Here is a 20,253-nt window from a genome sequence, read left to right as displayed (position 1 = left end):
ACAAAAAAAGGGCAAAAGGAAAGATACAGAACCTGAAACAGACCTCAAAGCAGTCTAAACAAAGTAAACTACATCTCAATCGGTTAATCATGAAAGCAAAACAGCAACAAATGAAAACAATACAGAAGGAAGTTACACCTGGCCTATACTATTGAAAATAAACTTGTCAGGCGAAAATAGGCCATTATCAGATATGAATATCAAAGTGGAAGAGAGATGAATCTCTTGGTGAATAACAGAAGTAACCTTCCTCCTTTTTTCAGCCAAGTGAAAAATGATAGCTCAAGAACATTTCAGTTGAGGCTACTAGGACAAAGCACATACGTTGCATAATTCCTGTCCACTTCAACCATTTAGTAATCATAATTAGACTATTCTCTCACAAAGTAGTCAACCAAAAGATACATTAATAATATCATAGAAAAGCTAAATACCAAAACTTTTGAAGCATGCACAGCTTGACAGTATCTACAAAAGAGCAGAATTTTAAGGCCTCTCTCCCTCTCTTTAATTATATTACATGCAAGTCTGCCTGTCCTTGTGTGTTTTAGCATGTGCGCCAATTAAGATGCACAAACTTTATCTCCTCGTGTAATTTCAATTCTTGGTTCCCATGCGTTACAATGTTTCACTCCAGGTATTCTGGGAGGAACAGGAGGCCACATCAGCAGCATGGCAGATGCTTTCAACTTCATCAAATTAAGTGATGGCAGCATCCCCTACCCCCTCCTCCCCAGATTGCCACATCGAGAAACATATCCTCTTTGGAATTCTTCTGACTGCACATCAAGAGAACATATTCCTAAAGAGTAAAGAGAAATGAAAAATTACTAATAATTCAGAATCACCCAAAAAATTCCACAGCTTTTCCTTCTGATCTGATTGTGATAAATGGCCAAAGCATTTCTTGCCCCTTTTCAAAAACTAAAACGGGCACTATCCCTTTGATCTCTTTGATTACTCTTCATGAACCTTTACAACTCAGGGCAGAGTTATCTCAAAGCCCCTTTGGTATTCCAAACCACAAAAGATCCTCTTTTCTTAAACTCACATGGATGGAAACCACACATAGCCTTCCCCATCAATGCCATAGCAGCAGTGCTTGGAAATTGCTTCTTTTGAAACTCATCTATTGCTACCTTTGAACACTGTGGCTCACAAACCATCACAGCTTCAGGCTTCTTTTGGGGTGATGCAGTCAGATTACGACACCACCTCTGAATCCAAGGATGTGACAGTGTAACATCTGGACATTTCTTTACTGAATCAAGAGAAGAGGACTCACCATTCTTTAACAACATTGCATTTTGATCTAATGTCATCTTTTCTTTATTGTGACATCTAGCCATTGTGGTTTCTGAACTGGTTATGCCACATTTCAAAAATCTGCTGAAGAACTTACTAGCATTTTCATGGGAAGAGGCTTCTCCCATTTTTGAGCTCTTGGTACCATGAGCAGAATCTGAAGCACCGTACTTGAGGCGTTTGACCCATCTGCTGCTTGGATCCGGTCCCAGAGGGTCATCACGACAACCACTGGACTTAAAAGTCATGGGCTGCTCAGCATGGGAAAGGAGGTGTTCCGCATCCAAACTTTGGGTTCTTGAGGTGCTTTTATCCTTGCAGTCCGCTGGACTAGCCAAAGCGGGAAGATCAGGAAGCACTTGTTTTAAATTACGAAACTCCATGTTCAGGAGTCTACCCCCCATTTCTTCTCCAGCTGAAGCATCTACAGGTTGATGTATTGGTGACTCCCCACCGAGGTACTACAAAATTATAATTGTTAATGACTTCAGTATCACACCACATTAGGTCTAAATATTACCAGATATATTCCTGGATAACATGATTACTACAAGCCCAATTTACTTGGAAGACAAATAAGCCCATGTGGGAAGACTCAAAAACTACTAAGAGGCCACATTACGCAAATATCAAAACACAGCATGCATTACCTTATTTGATGGGGACAAAGCAACACCTGCAACAAAGGGGCCACCATCAGCCGAAAAAGAGAGCATAAAACTTACTAAAAACATGCAAATTACGCCTGATACTTAAAAAACTATTAAGTAAACTTCAGTGAGACTGTAAATATTTTTTTTTCAGCACTCTAAAAAAAGCATGTTATTCTTCAAACCAACTGCCATCTAACATATTACAAAATGCCATTAACTAAAACCAGAATTTCTGAGATAGAGAGTGTACATACCAGAAAGATGGTTCTCCTGGAAAGCATCCATATCCATAGTATCAGTTTCAGCTGATGATTCATTCTTCAATCCAACTGCTGCATTTACATCTCTGAGATTTTCTTTTCCATCACTGTCTGCGGAGCTTTCTAGAGGTTGCAGTTTCACTCCTTGCTGAACATTAAATTGAAAATCTGGGGATAAACTAAGAAGCTCGGTGAAAGTTTTTCGTTTGAATTTGGTTGATACCATTGACTCTCTAAACATTTGACCTCCATCGGATAAGTTAACATCAGTCTTTTTCGTAATCAGAAAATGTCGAGTTGTTTGAGACAACTTGGAAGGGCCTCTAGATGATCCTTCTTTGGAGTCAACAGTGGTGTATATTCTCATAGTCTCTACATCATGAACAGAATGTGGCAGTCTTGGAAGCGGATAACATCCATGATATAATTTTTCTGATTTGGTCGCCTTTGGGGGGCTACTCTGGCTTGAGGACAACCACATACCAGAATGATTTTGCATATTCTGGTACTGCTTACCAATAAAACTTGATTGCTGATTACTGCTCGTTAAAGGATCATGTAATAACAGAGCTGCATCTTTCTGACTCAACAATGACTTCCCAGATGTTCTAGAGTCTAATTGGTTACTGATTTTATTCTCATGAACAACAGACTGCAATGGAGTCATTCTGCTGTTAAATCCATATGGCACAATTTTTAAACTGGACCTCATAGAACTATCCTGAGGAGATGTTGAAACAGCTAAGCTGTTTGTTTCAAGATCTTTATGAGATTTTGCAGGCTGCTCTGAGTACCCTGAGATGCCTCCAGGCTGAGAATGACATTCAAGAGTGTCTGTTTCAGGAGTAGCCCATGCAAACGTTGAAGGTAAATGACGCTTGCATCCATTGAGAAAAACAGTATCATGTCCAGAGTTGGAATCTCTCCCATGACACATGGCTTCGCCATTATTTAAAGCCAAAATACCCTCTCTCTTTTTAGAAATACTGAACATTGGAAAGGGCTGACAATCTAATCTCTCTCTATCAACTGCCTTGGCTTTACTTGCTTCTCTAAACCTTTTAGTGTAAACCTCTGTTGCTATATCTGGCCCATTGAGTACAGGATGCTGTTTGGTATCATGAACTTCTTCCTTGGACTCAGAATGAATTGATAAATTACTGCAAGCCTGAGTAGCTGACTTACGGCTTGTGCGCATCCAATGATCCATCCAAACAGATTTGCAACGATCCACTGATTTACCATCCACTGTGTCACCACCATGATACGATTGTACACCACGATCAGACATGGTACTTAATTATGTATCCAAATCAATTACTATCACGCAGCATCTCATCAAAAATCACCTGAACAACCAATTCAGCATGAAGTGTTTAGACTCCAACTTTTTATCAAATACATGAATATTATTAAATGAATGAACACATCAAAAAAAAATTCAAGAAATGAAGGATATACAAACAAAAAACCAAAAAAAAATAAAAAAACATAATGGGTGGTTTCATGGTTAAGCAAATTAATCGTCCATTATAAAATTCGGTCACTTCATCAAGATTTAACTCAGAGATGACCATGAGTCGAAATTATTCCCAAAAACTTCTTTCACTACAACAACAATCTTTAAAAACCCCAAACGTATTTTAGTCAGTTACGGCATTCATGGAATTCACACTCACGCCCCTCCTTGGAAAGTATGGAGAAAGGAAGTCTTACTCATTATTATTAAGATTTTCCCATTACAAAGTGTTCTTGTTCTGTCAACAACACGACCAATTATCACAGAAATATAGAAATGCATAATTGGCAAGACAAGCAAAAAGAACCATAAACTAATGAAGACATTAATAACATCCTACTTATGAACCAAACACCCAATATGCTTAACCAATATGCCTTTCTCACCTCAATTTCACAAACCCCAGATATTTAACCTACAAAATTTCCACATCACTTTCTGGGCCTTATCATATATACATTAGTTATGCACCAAACAAGGCATAGGTAAAGTTAATTCTTTGAGATAATTAGTTCCTCCCAATCAATCATTTCTATTTCCACACTTTTTTTTTCATTTTTCTTCCTCAAAAAAAAAAAAAAAAAAAAAAAAAAAACCTACACCTCAAGCAAACAAGAACCCCACACACACACACACACACACACACACACACACACACACACATACAGAGTTATACTTATACACCTCCATAGAAAAAACCCAACAGAGAAAGAGCTTGAATAAGCAAGAACCGTAAATAAATTCTGAAAAGAAACAAACTTACCAGCTGATGACAGAGATATCAAAGTTCAGAGAGAAACATTAGATCCCAGAGGATGAGATTAAAGCAGAAACCAGAGTGAAAGAAAAGAAAGTTCTTTGTTCTTTTCTCGGTAGCGTAAGAAGAAAGATGTGAATTTTGTGGACAGGGAGGAATGAAAAGAGCAATGAATAAATAAATAGGGTCGGTGAAAATTTTTGGATGAAGAGAACAGTGTAAAAGGAAGCCGAGCTTCTCTTTGGTCTTTTGGCCTTTCGTTTTCTATATATGCTTTGCTTAACTGAGCCGGCAAGAGAGAATGAGAGCTGCAGAGTTGGAAAGTGAGGGTCCCACTCATTCTTTTAAAATCTTAATTTTTCTTTGATCCAGAAAGAAGAAATTCATTGCATATGGTACTTTTGTTTTTTTTATTTTCCATGTTTTGGTCTTGTGCACACGTGCTAGTGTTTTGTTTAATGATTTTATTCCTACAAATGGAACTGAAATGGGGGCCAGCTAATTTATTCAATACTTGGAAAACAATTTTTTTTGAATAAAAAAGCATGTACATGCACACACACATATGTATAATGCAATTAATCGCATACTTAACCTAGTTCACGAGTACTTACAAGAGTAGGAAAAACATCTCGAGACCCATTAAATGTGTGGCGGCAATAGACTTTTTGATAATTAAATCAATAACGGCTCTCTGAATGAATATTTGCTATGAAATTTTAAGGTGAAGTTTGTTCATACATTTCTTGGCGATTTTCCTCTCTTTTATGTATGTAAGGGGAGTAGATCACTCCGAAGTTTGAGGTTAAGTTTGAAATTTGAATTATAATGCATCTTTCTCTTCATGGAATATCTCATAATCTTATATATAAAAAGCGGCAATGCCGCTACAGTAATTTGCTATTGTTCATTATGTGGTTTTCAATGTTTATTTACAGTGAAATTTTCACGAGGCATTTGTCTCCTTTTTTTTTTTTTTTTTTTTTTTTAAGTTTTGAACAGTAGTTACAGTACCAAGCGGCACTGTAGCTACACTTTTTTTTTTTTTTTTTCAGTCTTCCGTTTGTATTTTTTTCCTTTTATATATATTGTTATACTGACACAACAAATTTCACAATATTTTCACAATTATTGAAGTGTCAATTTCTTATAAGTCAAAATAAAATAATAAAATATGAAACTGTGACCAACCACAACTGAAAATAAATGTTTTGTGAAAAGCAGTAATGCCGCTACAGTATTTTAGCAATGTTCATTCAGTGTTTTTGCATTGTTCATCTACAGTGTCATTTTGGTGAGCCACTTTTTCTTTTTCTTTTTTTTTTCTTTTTTTTTCTTTTAAATATTTATGTAAGCTGGTATATATATTGTTATACTGACACAATAAATTTCACAATATTTTCACAATTATTGACGTGTCAATTTCTTACAAGTTGAAATAAAATAATAAAATATGAGACTGTGACCAATCACAACTAAAAATAAATGTTTTGAGAAAATGTTACAACACTTATTGTTATCACAATATTTTCACAGAGATCTCAGTTTCTTATAGATCAAATAAAAAAAAATGCTAAGTCCACAACATTTTAACATTAATTTATATAGTGCCTACATTTTTTTTTTTTTTATAAATATTTATGTAAACTAGTATATATATTGTTATACTGACATAATAAATTTCACAATATTTTTATAATTATTGACGTGTCAATTTCTTACCAGTCGAAATAAAATAATAAAATATGAGATTGTGATCAATTACAACTAAAAATAAATGTTTTGAGAAAATGTTACTATGGGGTCATGGGCCCAGATCATACAATTGGGTTTTGGGCTTAAGGCCCAAGCCGAGGATAAGAGACCGTCCGAGGATGGGTAAGTATAGCCAAGGAAACTCATGCTAGTGGATAAGGAAGACAATATTGAACATAATGGCCTAGGAGTTTGTGCCGAGGATGAATTTGTCCTCGGCTAGCCAAAGCCGAGGTCTGTAACGGATGCCTGCCATCTAGAGGTGTGATCCATGAAGTTCTGAAAATATGGATAAGCACTGCAGGAACAAAAGACAAAGAAGAATCCCAAAATATCTTGGGAAAAGCTGCTATCACCGCATTTAATGCACCCCAGCTAACTCCCTGGCTGCATTAATGAGGAAGTGACCTCTACACAGTATTATTGCAGCCTTACAACCACCCTAGAAGACTTCTAAAGGGGGCTGATGGGACAAGTATCAGCATAAACCATCAACTATCCACGTATAGGGTGGAGATGAAGGAAGATATGTGGTATAAATAAGGGTAGAGACCCCAGAGATCGGGGGGGGGGGGGAGAGAAAAAAAGGAGAAGAGAAAGCATTGTATCAATCTCAACAACTCCTGTAACCATTATCATCCAATATATACTAGAACAGAGTTTCTTAGATTGTGCCGAAGACAAACTTTCTTGTACAAACTTGGTACATTTTTGTTTGATTGTTTTGGAAACTCATTATAACTGTTATCACATTCACTAAAACCTAGTTCTTCTACCCACTTTCTACAAATTTATTGTACTGGGTTCACTGGGTCAGTATCCCATACATTTTGGGCCTGGGCTGAAAATTGTGTCCCTACAGTTACAACACTTATTGTTATCACAATATTTTCACAGAGATCTCAATTTCTTATAGATCAAATAAAAAAAATGCTAAGTCCACAACATTTTAACATTAATTTATACAATGCCTAATTTTTTTTGTTTTTTGTTTTTTGTTTTTTTTTTTTTTTTCCAGTTATCGGTTTGTGTTTTTTTTTTCTTTTAAATATTTATGTAAGCTGGTATATATATTGTTCTACTGACATAACAAATTTCACAATATTTTCACAATTATTGACGTGTTAATTTCTTACAAGCCGAAATAAAATAATAAAATATGAGACTGTGACCAACCGCAACTAAAAATAAATGTTTTGAGAAAATGTTACAACACTTATTGTGTAGTGTTTTTGGTTTATTCAACCGGCACGGTAGCTACAGTGCCTAAAGTTTTTCTTTTTATTTTAATATTTATGTAAACTGGTATATATATTGTTATACTGACACAACAAATTTAACAATATTTTCACAATTATTGACGTGTCAATTTCTTACCAGTCAAAATAAAATAATAAAATATGAGACTGTGACCAATCACAACTAAAAATAAATGTTTTGAGAAAATGTTACAATATTTATTATTATCACAATATTTTCACAGAGATCTCAGTTTCTTATAGATCAAATAAAAAAATGCTAAGTCCACAATATTTTAACTTTAATTTATACAATGCCTAAAGTTTTTTTTTTTTTTTTTTAATATTTATGTAAGCTGGCATATCTATTATCTATATAAAAAGAGCCAAAGGCTCATGAATAATGTTTTTTTGGTTTATTCAATTAGTGAGGTGCACTTTCACTTTTCTTTTCTTTTCTTTTTTTTTCCCCCCTTCAAGTATGCCAGTTGGTTTGAACTTTATTTTTATTTTGTGTTTTTTTAAGATCTTTATATGTTTACTTTGTACTTGCAATGCAAGTTTACATTGTAAATACACAAAAGTGGTTAATATTATACACATTTGCACAAAAAATGGTAAATATTGTACAAATTTTGTAAATGTGTACAAAATTTGCCAATTTTTTTTGTCTATAATATAAATTTACATTGTAATTAAGTACAATGTATACATAGAGATATTATGAAAATGTTGTGACACATGTGTCAATTCCTTATGGGTCAAAATAAAATAATAAAATATTATATCGAGATCTAGCACAACTAAAAATGTCGTGACATTTTGTTGTTATTACAATATATTCACAACTATTGAGGTGTAAGTTATAGGTCAAAATAAAATAATAAAATATTAGAGTGGGATTTGTCACGGTCTTATACGATTGAGATTAACTTTTTATGACATAATTATCAAAATTCTTAAAATTAATGTCTCTTTTGATTAATGTAAATCTCTATATATTTTAAAAATCAAATGATTTATATCTTTATTTTGTGATACAAGTAAAATCTAAAATTGATACCAATCACTACTTTTTTTTCCCATGGCTAGCACATGCCTTGCACGTGCTGCCTTGACTAGTAATAAGGATAAGGCTCCAATGATCTCAATAGTCGATTGGGTTTTTAAATACATTCCATATGAAGGATCAGTGGACTTTTTCTTTCTTGTCATTCGCCAAGACAAGCTTGGTTGCACTTTTAAAAGAATTTTCAATATGAAAATGGTAAAAGATGAATCTTATTATATGAAAGTCGTTGAAAAAACAATTTTGATAGAATATACTAATTTCTTTTATTATTATTATTATTATTGCCTATGTGTGTATGTATAATGCTATGTGTTTGTGCATATGAGTAGAACTGTCTTAAGTCTTGACTAATATATTAGTACCATAACTTGACCCCCAAACAAAAACTACTAGTTATGCCCGTGTAAGACTTCACACATAGCCTATAAGTTATAACTTAAAAAGAAAACCAAGGTGAATTCACGTCAATAAATATAGAGATATAATTTTTATATTTATAATTATTTATGTAATCTATTGTTATTAATGTATAATAAATGTGATATTAATGGTGATACTATGTAAAAATGATCTTATTTTAGACATAATTTATTATCTTAACATATTATTAAAAAAAAATTATGAAACTAATTGTGTTAGTAATAAATTTGCTCATTCTAGATTCATAGCAAACCTAATTAACTAATAAAAACTTAAGTTGTAAGAATTTTTATGCAATCCACTATATGATGTGTAGTTATAATCATATAATATTTTTAATACTAATAAATCATTAGTTATATGACTTAAAAATTCCTGCAATCATGTACAAACCTTACTCAGAAGTCAGAAATTTAGGAATGGCAAGACTACCATGGGTCCATGGACCATGATGGAGTCGAACTTTTGGGAGCACGAAATAGGAATAAATAATTTTTTTTTTTTTTGGTTAAAATGGAAATATATTAAAACTAGCTAGCCAAAAAAGGCGAAGTATTGGCTAAAAGTCTTAAGGAGTACAAACCAGCAGCATCTGAATTAAGTAATACATAAAAACTATCATAAGGGGGAAGATCTAAAACAACAAAATCCTCTAAGAGGTTACATCCACCCTTGGCAAGTGAGTCCGCATAGCGGTTAGCCTCCCGAAAAGCAGTTAATTCTGACTTGCTGGAGTTGACTTAGGAGGAATCTGCAATCATTCAACAAGGAAGAGTATGGGCTGTTAGATGGTTTCCTAGAAAGAACAAGATCAACAACAACTTTTGCATCAAGTTCAACAAGAAGATGGGTGATTCCAAGCTTAAGAGCTAGTATAAGACCATCCCTTAGAGCCCAAAATTTTGCAATGATGTTAGTGGCCACCCCAATATTCCTCATATAACCCTTGACCCAAGTCCCTTGACAATCACGGATCAAACCTCCCCTTCCAGCCTTCCCCGGATTTCCTAAGGATGCCCCATCAGAGTTCAACTTGAACCAGCCTTGTGGTGGTTTATGCCAACATACCGAAATGACCCTATGCTGCTTGAGTTTCTGCGGTTTCCCAATACAAAAGAAAAACTCTCTAGCTTGATGAATACATGAGGAAGAAAGTCTCGGATTACTAGGGACATTCTCGAAGACAATCCGATTTTGGTGTTTCCATAAGGACCAAAGAGCAAAAGGAAATAAATATCTCCACGGAATACCATTAGCAGCAACAAAATCTTTGGCTAGGCAATTAATTTTCAACCACTCCGAAAGGTCAAGTTGTAGAAAATTCCCCACTACCTGAGGAGTTCCAATCTTCCTCCAAAAATCCCTTGCAAAGGGACAGTCCCTTAAGAGGTGTAAAATAGATTCTTCATGGGTATGGCAAATGGGACAAGCCACACTACACTGAATACCTCTTGCAGCAATGATTTTTCTGACAAGGATGCTGTGATGAAGACCAAGCCAAATGAAGTGAATAATTTTTGGAAGAGAGTCAAGTTGCCAAACCCAACTACCCGTGAAAGCCTGGTCATCAGAATCCACGGAACCAGCCAAAGTATAGGCCGAATCCATGCTAAAGTCACCATCTTTAGAGAATTTCCACATTAAAGTGTCCTCCTTTTCCCCAAAGAGTTGTATAGGGGTGGCTTTAATTTTATCCATAATTGTACAAGGTAAATCAAAAGAGATTTTATCCCAATCCCACTGTCCATCATGGAAAACTTCAGCAATAGACAGACTAGTATCTTGTAGATTGAGCGGGCTAGCAATTTGTTCCCTTATGGAGCACCCTTTCACCCATTTACTTTCCCAAAAATTAAGAGGAGACTGGCTGCCCACACTCCAATACACTCCTTTCTCAAAGATTGGGAATCCAACCTTGATAGCTTTCCAAGTAGGTGAGCATGGGAGGCTATCTGGGTTTTTGGCTTCCATTCTATGCCGAGAACAATATTTATATAGAAGAACTTTCGCCCAAAGCGAATCCTTTTCCTGATAGAGCCTCCAATTAAGTTTAGCAAGCATGGCAATGTTCTTTGCTCTGGCAACCTGGATACCCAATCCGCCTTCTTCTTTTGCCTTGATGATTTTACTCCAACCAACAAGATGTACTCTTCTTTTTTCCTCAGTAGACCCCCAAATAAAGTCTCTATTGATTTTGTCGATCTTACTACACAAGTGTGTAGGGAGAGCAATGCCTTGCATCACATAGTTAGGAATGGCCGTCATAACCAACTTAACCAAAACAGTTCTGCCAGCAAAGGAGAGGAGTTTGGATTTCCACCCAGCCAGTTTGGAGATGAGCCTATCAACAACAAAGTTGTATTGGTTCCTACCCGTCCCTCTATGTTTTAAAGGAAAGCCTAAATATTTCTCCAGTTGGAGAGTTGCTTGAATGCCCAAGGTTTCACATATGTTATCTTTGGTAGACTCAGGGACATTAGGCGAAAAATAAACACAAGATTTCTCTAGGCTGACCGTTTGCCCAGATTCCACACCAAACTTCTGCAAAACTTCCCTAATAGACTTTGCCCCTTCAATATTTGCTTTGGCAAAAAGCATGAGATCATCAACAAAAAATAAGTGAGAAATCCCAATATTGTCTCTTGAGGCTTTCATTGGCACCCATCTCTTCTCCAAGCACTCCCTGTTGATAAGGTAACCCAAATATTCCATACACAAAATGAAGATGTAGGGAGAGAGCGGGTCCCTTTGACGGATACCCCTAGTGGGTTTAAAGGAATCCAACTTGCCACCATTAAAGAGTATGGAGATGCTTGTTGAGGATATGTAGCTTATTATCAAGTCTATGAGCATACAAGGCAAATGGAAAGCAGTAAGGACGTGGTGAATAAATGACCACTCAAGCCGATCATAGGCTTTAGCCAAATCAACTTTAATTGCCATGAACCCCACTTTCCCTTTTTTGGTGTCAAGAGAATGCAAAAGTTCTTGGGCTATCACAACATTGTCCAATCCACGCCTGCTAGGTACAAAGGCAGCTTGATTTGGAGATATCAGTTTGTCAAGATGAGGTCTGAGGCGGCCCACCACAATTTTTGAAACAATCTTATAGATAGTGTTACATAAACTAATAGGCCTGTAGTGGTTAAGGCTTTCAGGGGTTGGGCATTTAGGAATGAGGGAAATCAAAGTTTCATTTAGGTATTCAGGAACAATCCGTGAGTCAAAGATACTTGTCACTTCTCTGCAAACAGCATTTTTCACATCAGTCCAAAAGAATTGGAAGAACCCCGCATGGAGCCCATCGGCCCCAGGGGCTTTAAAAGGCTTCAAGGCCCATAACCCTTGCTTAATATCTTCTTCAGTCACAGGCTCAGCCAGAATGGTCCTATCCTCATTTGACAAAAAGGTACAAGAGAATTCCTCCACCTCCGATGTCCATCTGGAGTAAGAAAGTTCAGTCTTAAATAACTGTTGGTATTCAGATTGGATAGAATTTTTAATCTCATCCTCATTCGTAATCCATTCTCTAATCGAGTTTTTAAAACCACGTATCTTATTTATGTGCCTCCTGACAAGAGTAGAAACATGAAAGAACGCCGTGTTCCTATCCCCATTAGCAGCCCAGTTTATACGAGACTTTAAAGCCCAATACTTTTCTTCTTGTTGTAAAATCAAATTATATTCTGTAATGAGCTCCTTTTCAAGATGAATAAGAAACTGACTTGGGTCATTAGACAAGGCTTTTTGAGTACCATTAATTATGGCCAGCACCCTTTTCTTACGGCCAAAGATATTGCCGAATTCATTTCTATTCCACTGCATCGCAGAGGCAGTGAAGTTCTTTATTGCGATTGGCAAGTTGGTCTCAAAATTCCAAGCCCTTTGCACAATCTCAGGGAACTGGGGGTGATATAGCCACATAGTATAAAGCCTAAAAGGTTTTTCAAAACCAGCTGGGGGCGGTTTAAACAATTCCAAGACGACGGGACAATGATCCGAGAAAACCCTTGGCAAGTGTGTGACAACAGCCTCAGGAAATAGAACTCTCCATGAGGGGTTTGCAAAGCACCTGTCAAGACGCTCAAGAATGAGCTCAGTAATTTGCCTCTGATTAGACCACGTGAACTTGGGTCTAGAAAATCCAAGATCAATAAAATTACACGAGTCTAGACAATCCTTAAACTCAATGGCCCTGTTAAGGTTCACCTATCTACCCCCTAACTTATCATTGCAACAAAGAGTCTCGTTAAAGTCTCCGAGAAGAAGCCAAGGAAGGTTATGTAATTTAGCCACTTCAGAGAGATTAGACCAGAGAATTTTTCTTTCCATAAAACGAGGGCTAGCATAAACAGAAGAAATAATCCAAGTAGAATCAGAGTTACATACCTGGATAGTGGCGTGAATTTCCTGTTCCGTAGAGGACAGCACAAACACATCAACTTCATCTTTCTTCCAGAGGAGCCAAAGACCTCCGGCATACCCTATAGTCTCCGTGCAGAAATAGCCATCAAAAGGAAGTCCTTCGATTATTTTTTCTGCACGATCTCCACCCACCCTAGTCTCCGTAATAACCATTATAGATGGATAGTGATTAACAGCCATTTCAAACACCCTCCGTTTGAAGTCCGAATTTAGAGCACCCCTGTAGTTCCATAACAGGATATTCATTCGAGTGCAAAATTCGATGGGAAACTCAATCTGGTTAGGCCCCCTCATGGATGAGGCAATCATGCTCCATCTCATTCTCCTTAGCAGATCCTTGGATGCCACCCAATCTGGCTTCCATACTACTAGATAATTCAAGATTCCTGAATTTCCTCCCTGCAACAAAGAAGGAGATCGTATCGCTTGACCGTTTTGAGAATCTGAATCAGCTTAATTGTTGGCACATTCCCTAGGTGAGTCATTATTGATCCCCTGAAGTCGATCACCTTCCTCTCTTGGACTACCCATCCGGATTCGTCCAAGTGGGGCACTACCAAAGGCCTCCTTAACTTGTTCAAGTCCTCGGCTTCCTTCTCTGTGATTAGAGGTAGATCGGTGAAAAACTTCCACCAGGGGTTTGGCGTCGTTCCCCATGCCGGGTGATCCAGATGTAGATTGCCTGTCCTTACACTGGTTGGTGTTATCGGGAACAAAAGCTTCCAGGCCTTGCTTAGATCCTCTTCGAACCAACCCAGCATTTCTGTCGGTGCAGCCCTTATTTGCGCAATCACCTCCTCTGGAACCTGAATCACTCTGTCTCTGTACCAGATAGCCTAACCCGCCATTGTTTGAGGCGGAGAAAGGAGAAGAAGATGAGCCATATTTTTTATTAGAAGTGGCCTCAGAAAAAGAAAACTGCAAGCTTGAATCAATCTCCGGGTTAGAACGTTTCAGAGACTTAAGTCCTTTAGACTTGGGATTTTTTTTATCCTTACTTGATCTCGAGGAGCTTGCCTTAAGGCTCTTATTCTCAGCCATTTGATTTGTTTGGCTGACACGTTCACTATTCAGGGGGTTATGAGGAATATCCATCGTTCCTTTGGAAGGTGCCACGTATCTAGTTTGCGTGCTTGACTCTCCAACCTCACGTGAAGTAGCCGTTGCCAGCCCCTTGCACACTGCCAAATTTGAATTGAAAAGTCACATCCGGGCATGGTGGTGTCAGGCCTTTGTCCCACATCCCATTCCTATCCTTAGTCCCTTTAGAACTTGCTGAAGTTGGTTGGCTGACAGCATTTGGCCCACGAGATCGTTCGGATTTAACTGGATGTTTTTTCCTCGTAACAATCATCCATTCTCCAAAGGTATTGTCCTTTTGTTGAACTTCAGATGCAGACCACCTGATGTTTGAGAGCTTTGATCATCAACTTTAGCTTTCTCTACAGGTTTGACGTTATAGCTACAATTTTCCTGTTTGTGGCCAAGTCTACCACAACAGAAACACAAGGACGAGATGCCCTCATACATAACCTTTTGGCGCAATCTACCCAACCTCACCGCAGTGATCAGGGGTTTGGAGAGGTCAATTTGTATACATAGGCGAGCAGCATAACTGCCTCTCGAACCGAAAGCAGTATAAGAGTGAATCCTAAGGACTGGCCCAATGGCAGACCCTATTTCACACAGCACCGATGCATCGTAAAATTCTATTGGTAGTTCTGGAAACCGAATCCATACAGCAACAGAAGAGAACGAAGCTTCAGATGCTTGAAAATACGGTTCCCATGGTTTGATCGCAAGGAAATGATCCCCAACAAACCATGGACCCCCTCTTAACACTTTATCATAATCAGACTCATCATGGAACTTTATGAGGAAGAAATCCCTTCCAAGATCAATACAATCCATTCTGGCAACTGGTTTCCACAAGGCATTGATTTTGAAAGTAAGGTAGCTGTAACCCACAGTTCTACCAAAAACTTTCACGATCAAAGCTTTGGTCCAAGGTGCCCTGATGCGGGCTTTGGTCTCTTTGGAAAGATGGACATCCACCATGCCATCAACGAGTTCCTCTAACTTAGTATCAGATTCACCATCAACATCTACAACTGCATCGAAACGGAAGGCCTAAGCATAGGCTCCCGGAATATCACCCACAAGGCTCTCCTTATAACTCACCTGTTTGCGGGGTGGGATAAAGGAACTGTTACTAGAATTATCTTTGAATTTTTTGACACTCCTTGCCAGTTCAGCTTCTTCTTCACTCGAACGCAACGACCCTCTCTCAAACTCTGGTTCCATCTCTGTGGAATTCTCTGTTTGCACAACACAAATTTTGTACTGTTTTTTTCTTCCTTTCTTTTTTTCATTCAATGTTAGAAAGCATGTTTTGGTTGGTCACACTTAAAGATTATAAATAATATAATACTGACCCCAATGAAAAAGATTATAAATTATAGTATAATACTCTGATTTGCTGGGACTTGGCAATTGACATTGCCGTCAGACGAGATCTACAAATATGAAATATCTTTTCTTTTGAAAAAATATCTTCGGCTCCTGTGAATTCTACAAGTGGTTAAAAAATTGATGGCAACATAATTTCATTCACTGAATATGTGAGCAAACAAGCAAGCAAGTCTGGCTATCATTCATAGCACACTATCTTAATCACACGAAATTTCTTACACCTTTAGAGCAACCACATCAGTCCGTCTAAAAATTTCCGTCTATTTTACACTAAAAACTTACTTTTTCTATTTTACACTACCACATTTCCAAAATACCCACATCAGTTAATCTATTTTACACCTCTATTCTAATTAAATAATATTATTTATTGTTTTTTTATTATTATCTATTAATACACATTCTCTCTCATAAACACCCACAACCATAACATTAGCTCTCTCAACGTTCCTCTCTTTCCCTCACTCTCTTCCTCACAGCTGCCTCACACAGCTCGATGTCGCCGCTGATCTAGCTCGCCGCTGATCCAGCTCTTCGCCGATCCAATTCACTTTCACCCTCCCTCTTTCCTTCGCCCCTCCCTCTCTTCCTCCACCACCAACCCTTCGCCTCCCACCCCCAACCGACGACAGCAATGGAAGATCCGGTGGCAGCAATGGAAGACTATCGGACGGCAGCAGTGGCAGCAGATCCGGTTCCGTTGAGTATGGTTTGGGCTGGGTTTTCGGGTGGGGTAGGACTGTTTTTGGGTTGGGTTTACCGGTGAGTTTGTCTTGATTTTGAGTTGGGTTTTCAGTGGGTTTGTCTTGATTTTGAGTTGGATTTTCTAATTGCTTTTCTGTTGATTTTGGGTTAATTCTCTGTGTTGGGTTGGGTGGTTATTCTGGCGCGCCGGGTTGTTGAGAAAAAAGAATTAAAAATTCGTTTACATGGTGAACAGTAACCATGTATATATGCACAATTACTGTTCATTTTGCAAGATATCATGTATATTTAGACATTTTTACAAGAACTGATGTGGAAGGATTTTGGGATAAAATGTGTAAATTGGAGCACTTTTTGTATTTTAGATGAGTATCCACGAGCTGGTGTGGATGCTCTTACAAGTAGTATAATATGATTGTAAGGGCACGTTTTGCTCTCAAAGCCTAAATGAAATGGACAAGGTCCAAATAGCCCAAAACAATAAATTTGTAGAAAGTGGACTAGAAACTGAATTTCAATGAGTTGGACAACGATCACAATAGGCTAATTGTTGCTTGAAAGCATAAACAAACTGTTTTGGGTAAGGAAAATCCTCCTCGAAAATATCCAAGGAAGGTTGTTATTATGTATTTCTCTTAGACTTAACCACAATTACAGTTCTTGAGTGTACAATGATTTTTCTACAGATTATCTTATGATCCTTTTACAATGGGATTTTCCTTCTTTATATTCATCTTCTTTACTTCATCTCAACCCTCTACGTGTAGATTAGATTGCTGGCTTAAATACTTGTCCCATCAGCACATTCCTGAAGTCTTGATGGGTAGCTGTAAGACTGAATGTTACTGTTCAGGTATCACTTCCATATTAATGTGGCCAAGGGGTTAGCTGTAGAGCATTCAATGCGATGGTAGCAGCTTTCTTCTCAGATATTTCCCAACTCTCTTTTGTCTTATCCCTACTTGATGTTTATCCATGCCAGTATGATCGTCTGTTGCTTTGTTCTTGATGAAAGGTCGAACTTATGAACCCTGCTTTGTTCAGCTGAAGAGGTACTTTTCCTCGGACAACATTTCTAATTCCTTATGACCAAACCCCTTCCACGAACCATTGTCCTGTAGGCCTTCATCACAATTACCTGTGCTCAAACTACTTGATGTCCTCGAACATGGCCCAATAACCATATTTGGGCCCTTTATCCCTACAATGATTATGGTTGGTATAACATAAAATTTATGTGAATAATAGGTCTATATATGAAAATGATGTTATACAATCATGGATATGGCTCCCTCTTATAAAAAAAAAAAAGGCTCCCTCTAATTTAAATCTCTCTAATTCTCTCTTATTTTTATTATCATCACTTATTGTGTAGCTCACAACCTAATAGATTTTCAATATTTTCAAAAAAGAAAAAAATGGTGTGAGTTATGTGCTGCAAGTGCAACACATGTTATTTTGTTATGTAATAAAAGTCAAAATTAAAGCGAAAACTATTCATATAATTCCTAGCACAATAAAATATATATGAAAGTGTTGATATATTTTTAAGCAAGACTCAGACATAAGGAAAATTACCATTTAGTCGTTAAACTGATTACATTGAAACCTTTTGTAATCAAATAAACTTACTTCATTCATTTCGATTAAAATTTTCACATGGAAATGGGGGCGAATTTAGATCATGGGTGCATCAACCTTAATCTGTTACTTCTTTGGAGATTAAAAACTCGGATGAGGTCAAAGTGTGGTAGGTTAGATAGGTCGAATGGAGGCATATTGTCGTCCTTAATGAGTTGGTGTCGGTGCTAATGGGAGTAAGCGGACAAAAGAGAGGCAAGAGATAGTGTGTTCTGGGAATAGTCAATATATCATGCCCAATTCTAGGCTCAGATCAAATAACCACACTACCTTTGCCTATCAGCAACATGTATGTCTGAATCTGACACTCGATCCTCCTTATAAAATCCAGTATAGACTGTATAGTCATGAAAAATGTCACTGAAATAGTGAATTGCTCAATTTGTATACAAGACTATGGTTGTGGTGGTCTCGGCTAGTGTGAGTCAAGCCGAGTAGCAAAGGCTTGAAGGCCTATAAGCTGAATGGGACAAGTTGTTGCTGCATAAACCATTGGATTTTTGTTGGATGCTGAAATTGCCACGCACCAGTTTTGATTACCAAACAGGTCTACCACTCCAAGCTCTGGCCACGGTTTGTCCACGTCATTTCGGTATAATTTAACAGGCTGTGATACTGATGTGTCTTTTTCTTTGATCTTGACTTTGAAAGTTTGATTGAACAATGGTATTGTGGGACATTATCATAGTATACTTTCGTGAGATTCCTGATAAACAACATTAATTGGAAAGGAAATTTGCTAGTTTACACTATTTAGAAAAGGAATTTTAGAGATTTTTGGAGCTTGAAGCCAAGATCAGTTGTGGGATGGGCTGATTCTTTGTCAACATCTAAATCTTGAAGCTAACAAGTGTGCCGATGTGCTTACTAGTTGGATTTTGTCCTTTTTGATATCCCTTTTGTCACAATTTGTTGATATTTTTAATTCTGACTTCAACGATATGTACTATAATAGGCTTTGTCATGATACTTTTATTGTTTCTTAGTCGGTTTAATTTTAGAATGAATTATGTTTTTATTTTTTTTTTTCAACAAAAGAAAGGGTTTTGTGGGGATTAAGTTTTTAGATATTATAGTTTGAACTTTGAAGGCAACTCCCTAATTTATGAAATTCTTTCAATTTAATAATTTAATCCCCTATCCATCTCTATTATTTATTTACATTGTGTTGAGGTCTAAAAAATCACAGTACCCAGGCCCAAAGAAATAGCACAAGGGGCCATAGAAAGTGAATTTAAAAAAATGTGGTAAGCCCAAAAGGCTTGAAGCCCAAAAGTCATAAAGGGACAAGCCTTAAAGCCTATGAGAAAAGAAGGAAGAAAAAGAAAAAAGGCCCAAATCAGAAGATTGAAGTGTAAAGAGCTGAGTCGGGATCCTCAGAGGCTGCTAAAGGCTCGGGATCCCCGAGACATGTAGCACAACTAAGATAGGATTAAGACAGTTCAAAGGAAACACCAAAAACACAAGAAATGAAGAGCAGATATGTCCTTCTCAGGCACCAGAGATGCAGCAAGAAAAGTAGAGAGTCTAAAGTAACCGCTCACGATGCAAGGGAACGGTACCTCGGGGAACCAAAATTAGGACCTATAAAAAAGGAAGTAGCAGGAAAGACTTTCGAACCAGTAGAGATAGATTCCGCTCACTTTGGAAAAATGACAAAGAGGAAAGACGATCAAAAGCTGAATCAAAAAGGGGTAAGAGGTTTTGAGGAACGTGAAATTAAGAACAAGCGCACTCCGGAATGGAAAGTTAGCCATGGGCTTTCAAAGAAACAGCACCAAAAGGAGGAAATTACGAGAAATAAGGAAAGACTCAACCTTCTGGGTGATGGACACAAAACGGGCTTTGGTACCCAGGGAGCAAAGGAGGGGAATCAATAGTTCCCCGGGACCCTAGAATGACACTATAAAAAGAGGGGAAGGCAGCCAGCAAAAAACAAAGGAATTTTGAGCGAGCAATAAAAAATCTCGATAAAAAACCATTAAGAAAACTCTGTCAAATTCAAGGGAAAACAGTGAAATATCTCTTGGT

The 20,253-nt window shown here is 37.4% G+C and overlaps 3 protein-coding genes across 3 annotated transcripts; all 3 read right to left on the bottom strand.

The window, feature by feature from the left end:
• Positions 1–387: 387 nt before the first annotated feature.
• LOC126706018 (uncharacterized) lies at positions 388–4,725 on the bottom strand. The gene is made up of 4 exons (XM_050405278.1): positions 4,501–4,725; positions 2,213–3,567; positions 1,956–1,981; positions 388–1,766 (listed from the first exon to the last, which is right to left on the bottom strand). Exons 2-4 carry the CDS (start codon positions 3,507–3,509, stop codon positions 993–995), a joined length of 2,097 nt encoding a protein of 698 aa, XP_050261235.1. The 5' UTR covers positions 3,510–3,567; positions 4,501–4,725; the 3' UTR covers positions 388–992.
• A 4,950-nt stretch (positions 4,726–9,675) lies between these two features.
• Positions 9,676–14,165, bottom strand: LOC126705106 (uncharacterized). Its single transcript, XM_050404055.1, has 3 exons — positions 13,914–14,165; positions 13,369–13,803; positions 9,676–13,089 (listed from the first exon to the last, which is right to left on the bottom strand). Exons 1-3 carry the CDS (start codon positions 14,163–14,165, stop codon positions 9,676–9,678), a joined length of 4,101 nt encoding a protein of 1,366 aa, XP_050260012.1.
• Positions 14,166–14,754: 589 nt separating this feature from the next.
• Positions 14,755–15,708, bottom strand: LOC126705105 (uncharacterized). The gene is made up of 2 exons (XM_050404054.1): positions 15,586–15,708; positions 14,755–15,534 (listed from the first exon to the last, which is right to left on the bottom strand). Exons 1-2 carry the CDS (start codon positions 15,706–15,708, stop codon positions 14,755–14,757), a joined length of 903 nt encoding a protein of 300 aa, XP_050260011.1.
• Positions 15,709–20,253: the final 4,545 nt, after the last annotated feature.

Source organism: Quercus robur, chromosome 11 (assembly GCF_932294415.1).
Source record: "Quercus robur chromosome 11, dhQueRobu3.1, whole genome shotgun sequence".
Classification (NCBI taxonomy): Eukaryota; Viridiplantae; Streptophyta; class Magnoliopsida; order Fagales; family Fagaceae; genus Quercus; species Quercus robur.
Note: the sequence above shows the minus strand (reverse complement) of the source record. Positions and strands in the feature narration are given on the sequence as shown.